The following is a 7,100-nucleotide window of genomic DNA, read 5'->3' as shown; positions in this document are numbered from 1 at the left end:
AAAGAGCACCTATGTTAGTGATAACCACCCTGAAGATTTCTTTATCAGAGAGCCAACCTTCTCTTTCCATGCCTGCCTATGTACCTTAACTCCCTTCTATTCTGCCATGTCAGAGAATAAGACACCCTGATCTCAGGGGAGGAGCTATGACTGCTGTAGCTAATTTTTTATAATAGTACTGACATCTAGGTGGCATCAGTCCACAGGAGAGAAAACTTTCATGAAGGGAGCTCTAGGGACTTGATCATGATATAGTGGGGAAAATATTGGTGAGAAGTACATCTAGCATCCTATCTGCAGGGACATCTTTAGAAGCACAAAGGCACACCAACTGGACAGGAGAATGCTAGAGAGTTAAACAGGCCATGTCAGAGTAGAACAACCTTTCCCAGGATTGTTCCACCCAGTAACAATTGATCAGAGGTTAGTTTTGAAGATGATGAACCAATGATATGCTTTTAAGAACTCTGATAGCAGTTGGAGTTTCTAAAAAAAATAATGTGAGGTCCCTTGTATATGGTTTCTAGAGCTGGAGAGAAAAGATATGCAATCATCATTTGACTTTTAGGCTAAAAGAATAGTGGGCCTATTTCTCATGGCGGCACATAGGCATTGCACATTCTACACTCTCGTCTTCCTGACCACGTTAGTATCGCTCCCAAGTACAGTTATTGAACAACCAAAAGATCAAGCATCCCAGACCGTTACTTTTAACTACTTGACAATATTTAGATAAATCTGAGGAAAAGCCAAAGACCAGACACTTTAAGCTATGATTCTGTAAGTTATGATGGTTCCACCACTGGCTGAGTTTGCAATGCTGAACACAGAACTCAGGGTGTACTATGCATTATCAGCCTACACTCAGGTGCCTCCATTTAGTTATTTCTAGGTCAAGAGTCCAAGAGCCAGGATGAAATGTGGAAGCTATGAGAAGTAGAGTAACAAAACTGTGGATCTCTCCCAGTGCCACTGAGTAGAAACAGTGCATCTCCCAATCTTTCTCTCCCCAAACTTATCAGTTCCTTGGGAGTGTTATTTGCATGTATCATGTATCTTTGCATGAGAGTGGCCACACAAGCCTTTGTCCTGGTTCTCAAGGTTAAAACCACCTTCCACCATTCTCTTTCAGAGCCCAAGCACCTGCTGTCCATACAACCAGTGGAGGTGGGGGCTGACTAAGAATTCAAACATGTAGTTGGGAAGACATGTCACTTAGCGTGGAAGTTGGCCTCTCAGTGCCTCTTACGTCATGACTAATTCTAAGTTCTTCTCTGTGATTTTCAATTAGGCATATCAGCTTCAGAGGAGGTCATGTCAAATCCTAGATGAGAGACCCCAAGAAATGTAACTGGGACGTTGGAAAATTGTAGAAATTTGCCAAGATTATTTTCTATTCTGGAGTGGAAAAATTGAATGATTTGGAAATATTGAAGACCAAGTAGTGGAGAGTAGAATTCAGAATGGGAGAAGACAGGAAGCCTGTTAAACAGGTTCTAGATGTTGGCTGAGGTAATTTATTGGGCTCCAGGTTCCTTCATTCTCCCTATTGCTTCTGTATTAATATCCACTCTTGAGCCTTTTAGCTTTTCTTCTCAAAGAGTATTCTAAGAACAAGAAGGGCCTGGCTCAGAAAGCCTGTTGTGTTTTCCTTCCCTACCCAAGTTCCTTTAACCCTGTTTCAATTCCTTCCCTGGAAGAAATTTCACCTCTCCAGTACTTCTCATGGAAATGCTTATGCCCATTAGAGGGCAGTGATGGGTTGCTCTTGAGAAGACAATGCTGCTATCAAAACCAAGTCATTCTGAAATCACTACTTCCTTCCCACATTTGAACAGGTAGTAATGCCATTGAGGACTATTGCCCAAGAGTTACCCTGCAAACCTTCCTGCTCCTAGGTCCCATTAGCCACAGGAGAAATAAACCCACAGTTCTGCTTTATACTTCCTCCTTTATCCACATAGATTCAATGTCCAGGAAAATATTTCTACTAATAAAAAATATCTCATAAGTTCTTGGACAGTACCTACTTAGCATAGAAAAATTACTCAGAAAGTATTTTCAATTGTAATAACCCAGTCTCAAAATGTACAATTTGATATCTTCTCCATTGCTTCATTCTTCCTATGCTACAAATCCACAACTGTTAGAGAAGGGAATCCCTTAGAATGCAAGATGAAGATTTCAGCTTCTATATTTTCACTTTTTCTTCAGACCTAATATGTGGCAGATGGTAGTCAGTCTAACTATTGACAGTGTGTGTGTGTGTGTGTGTGTGTGCATCAGTCATAGATATGATGTCTGCATAGAACATGATACATACAACACATAAAAAGCAAACTTAAAATTTCTTTCTTAAACAAAACTATGAAATTAAAAACCGAAGGATCACTAACATGCTACTACATTACGAGACCATCTCAATAATGAACAGAGAAAAAAGTTTACTCAAAATTTTACCAAGTATATTCTACATTAACCTGAAAATTATTTACTGTAACCACTAAGGGGGATCAGAATACAGTTTCCTATTTTTTTATAGCATGACATCCCTAAACTTTCAGGAAGAGTAGAATGATCTGTACCATGCATCTAACATAAAAGTTAGGTGTAGAAACCTCGAATTCTCAGAACCATGTATCTGAAAAACTATGGGGGAAACTATGGGGGAAAATGTGCAATTCCTTTGACATTGTGGTGGACTCCTTCTGCTGTGACCTAGTCTTCAATACACAGACTTTCAAAACATTCAACATTTCTTTTCAGTCCCTGCTCAGACATTTCTCCCGGGCTGTTTGGATGTGTATGTGTTATAGATACATTGAAGGGATACCAAAGAGATGCTTCCAGAATCCAAATCCTGACCCTGGCTGTTAATTAAAACATTTTCTGTACTCATTATCACATTTAAAATGGATGAATTTTTCATCTATAACATAAGTAAATGATATTTCTTTTTTTCCACTTTTTTTTATTATTCTCATTAGTTACATTTTGTTAATTGTGTATCCCAGTTGTTTCCCTCATTCCCTCCCCAATCCCACCCTCCCTCCCTCATCTCCTCCCTGCCCCTTTTAAAGTCCACTGATAGGGAAGGACCTCCTCCCCTTTCATATGACTCCGTTTTGTCAGGTATTTTCAGGACTGGCTGCAAAGTCCTCCTCTGTGGCATAACAGTACTACTCCTCCCTTGGGAGGTGGGGAGGTCAAAGAGCCAGTCATTGAGTTCCTGTTAGAAATAGTCCTTGTCAACACATGCTGGAGAGGTTGTGGAGAAAGGGGAACCCTCCTCCACTGCTGGTGGGAATGTAAACTGGTACAACCACTCTGGAAATCTATCTGGCGCTTTCTAAGACAATTAGGAATAGTGCTTCCTCAAGACCCAGCTATACCACTGCTAGGTATATACCCAAAGTTTGCTCAAGTACACAAAAGGGATATTTGCTCAACCATGTTTATAGCAGCTTTATTTGTAATAGCCAGAACCTGGAAACAACCCAGATGTCCATCAACAGAGGAATGGGTACAGAAATTGTGGTATTTTTACACAACGGAATAGTACTCAGCAATCAAAAAGGAGGAAATCATGAAATTTGCAGGCAAATGGTGGGATCTAGAAAAGATCATCCTGAGTGAAATATCCCAGAAGGAGAAAGACAAACACGGTATATACTCACTTATATAGACCTATAAGATATGATAAACATAATGAAATCTATACACCTAAAAAGATAATCAAAACAGCGGACATGGGGTAAGATTATCAATCCTCGTTTTGAAAGACAGATGGAATGCGCATTGAACATTGACAGGAGTCTAGTGAGCGCATTTGAAAGACTCTAAATAGCAGTGTTTTCAAAGCAAAGACTCATGACCAAACCTTTGACAGAGTACAGGGAATCATAAGAAAGAAGTGGAGTTAGTCTGATGAGGAAAGGATAGGAGCTCCACAAGGACCAAATATATCTGGGCACAGGGTCTTTTCTGAGACTGACATGCAACCAAGGACCATGTATGAATGTAACCCAGAACCTCTGCTCAGATGTAGCCTGTGGTAGCTCAGTAACCATTTGGCTTCCCATAGTGAGGGGAACAAGGACTATTTCTAACAGGAACTCAATGACTGGCTCTTTGGCCTCCCAACCCCTCAAGGGAGGAGCAGTCCTGTTAGGCCACAGAGGAGAGCTTTGCAGCCAGTCCTGAAGATACCTGATAAAACAGGATCAGATGAATGGGGAGGAGGTCCCCCCTATCAGTGGACTTGGCAAGGGGCACGGTGGAGATGAGGGAGGGAGGGAGGGACTGGGAGGGAATGAGGGATCGGGACATGGCTGGGATACAGAGTTAATAAAATGTAACTGATAAGAAAAAAATAAAATTCAAAAAAAAAAAAAAGAAATAGTCCTTGTTCCCCTCACTATGGGAAACCAATTGATTACTGAGCTATCACGAGTCACATCCAAGCAGAGGTTCTAGGTTTTATCCTCTCATGGTCTTTGGTTGAGTGTCCATCTCAGTTTTTAAATGCACAAGGAATTAAACTTGCAATATATTCACAATTAGGAATGGAAAATAATTCATAGTGTTTTCATTATATATATTTTTAGAGCAATCTTTTAGTTTAATTATTGCCAGGTAAAAAGAATTTTATTTTCTCCCAAATCTTGACTCCCACAGATACCTTTCCATTTTTTTGGCATTTATATTAAAGCTACTCTTTATTGTTGATTATGTTAATAATTGTATATAATATATATACTCTGTGGGGGGTGCAAACAAATGTGTCTGGATATCTGAGGAGGACAAATTAGGACTCCAATAGCCTAGAGCTATACTCAGAGAGTGTTCTGAACTTTCTGACATGGGTGCTGAAAACCAAACTCACATATTCTGCAGGAACAGCAAGAATTCTTACCTGCTGAGATAAACTCTTAACTACAATCTTCTAATAAATTCTCACCTAGAAATGGCCACAATTATAACCACAGGACTTTTAGAGTAAAAGAAGATAGTTCTTCTCAAACCAGGCAATGATTCTCTCTGCAAATGTAAACTAGGTTACCCACGGGGCTTTAGTTGACATTGACAGGGTTATATTTAAGGACAATGTGTGCTCCACTCAGACTCCAGGAAGTGGGCATGTGAGTCTCAAATGGTCTCACTGTTGGCAGTTAGGACCCTGGCAGTCACATACCAGGTAACAAGACATGGTTGCATTGGGAGTCACAGCAAAGATCCGCACACTTCTCCTGCTTTCCAATCATTTTCAAGTTTCCTGTCCTGCCCCTTGGTGAAGCCCACATTTTCTCACAAGCAGTCTCTCCATTTGTCAATCAGACACAGTCTGAAATAAAAGGAGGGGCTTGAACATCACTGGAAGGTCAGTATTTGCATACAGCCAGCATGCAACTGGAATCCCAGAGACAGATAAGAAGGGGTGCTGAGGTAGATCTTGTGCACTGGACTCAGGAAGCTGAATATGTGTGTTTTCACCATGACTCTGGCTCCACTACTCCTTGTCCTCCTTTATCACTTAGCAGGTGAGTTGACTGAAGGAGTTCTGGCCGAATAACTGCGTATTGCTTGGGATGTTTGGCGCATAGGCTTGTCTGTGAATGGGGTTGCCTTGTTCTTACTGATTTTATTATTTTCTTTACACAGGGTCATGGGGCCAGTTTAGTCTGACTCAGCCAAACTCGGTGTCAGGGTCTCTAGGAAGCACAGTCAGCCTCTCCTGCAAGCGCAGCAGTGGTAACATTGGAAGCTATTATGTGCACTGGTACCAGCAGCACAAGGGAAGATCCCCCACTCTTGTGATATATAAAGATAACAACAGACCATCTGGGATTCCTGATCGATTCTCTGGCTCCATTGACAGCTCCTCCAACTCAGCCTCTCTGACCATCAGTAACATGCTGGCTGAGGATGAGGCTGACTACTATTGTCAGTCTTATGATAGTAACTATAGACACAGTGATGTGAACCACGGAGGAAGTGAGACAAAAACTCCCCAAAGCACCAGCTGTGAAATCTTTTGTTAAAAAGACTCTTGCCATTTCATGTCTCCTTTAAAAGTACTACTGTTGGTGTTCTTAAGACATAATTTCCTCTAGATTCCACTTAAAGATTCCACTCCCCACATCGTTAGGATAACTGACTTCTTTACACATTTGTGTTCAATCCACAGAGTAGAAATGGTTGAAAACAGGAATTTTAGAGGGCACTATGATTGACATTTTTTTTTTGTCACAGAGTTCCTTACATAAGTGAGGTATTTAGCATCATCTCCAACCAAGAGTCATTTGCATATTTTCATTTTTCCCTCCATTATGACATCATTTACTCTGTATTGCCAAATATATCTCTAATATGGAAAAGATAACATATAGCTGAAGCCTCTGTTTCAAGAAGTTGTTGTACCCTATTCAGAAGCCCCTGGATTTGGCTCTTATTTATGTCACTAAGGCATAAAGATAAGAATTTATGTAGCCAAGATCCTGTACCGAACTGCTAAGCAAAAGAATACTGCTATATTCAAGTGACTGTTTTGATGAGAGCATCATATTCTAATGAGGACAAAGCCTGAGTTGTCCAGCTCTATAGAAGCCCCAACAATGGTTTATAGTGAAATGTTAGTGTCACATCTAGATACATGTAAACACTAAAATCTACGTTCAGTGCAAGTACAAATATAATAGAACTTTTACATCCAATTAACTGTCTTTATCTGTAAATCTCATAAGAGTATGGTACTGGAATATGTAAGATAGACAAAGAATGACCAGTGAAAGAGTGAAAGACTTTTCCCCAATTTTTCTTCTAACAGGTTTCGTGTGTCTGGTTTTATCTTGAGGTCTTTGATCAACTTGGAGCTCAGTTTTATGCAGGGTGATAAGTATGGATCTACTTGAATTTTTCTGCATGTAGACATCCTGTTGGTCCACCACCATTTGTTGAAGATGCTCTCTTTTTTCCACTGTATGGTTTTGGCAATTTTTTCAAAGAGCAGGTGTCCATAAGTGTGTGGGTTTATTTCAGCATCTTCTATTCGATTCCACTGATCCAACAGTAGTTTTCTATGTCAGTACCATGCAGTTTTT

General features: G+C 40.3%; 1 gene segment (V, D, J or C); it reads left to right on the top strand.

Annotated features, from left to right (window-relative positions):
- Positions 1-5,472: 5,472 nt before the first annotated feature.
- Positions 5,473-5,994, top strand: LOC129673059 (immunoglobulin lambda variable 6-57-like; the record flags this gene model as incomplete). The annotated part of the segment is given in 2 exon segments: positions 5,473-5,540; positions 5,662-5,994. Coding segments are annotated over 2 exon segments (394 nt in total), but the record flags the coding sequence as incomplete, so codon positions are not given.
- Positions 5,995-7,100: the final 1,106 nt, after the last annotated feature.

Source organism: Psammomys obesus, unplaced genomic scaffold, assembly GCF_907164565.1.
Source record: "Psammomys obesus unplaced genomic scaffold, mPsaObe1.curated_primary_1811, whole genome shotgun sequence".
Lineage (NCBI taxonomy): Eukaryota > Metazoa > Chordata > Mammalia > Rodentia > Muridae > Psammomys > Psammomys obesus.
This window is presented reverse-complemented; position numbering and strand designations above follow the sequence as displayed.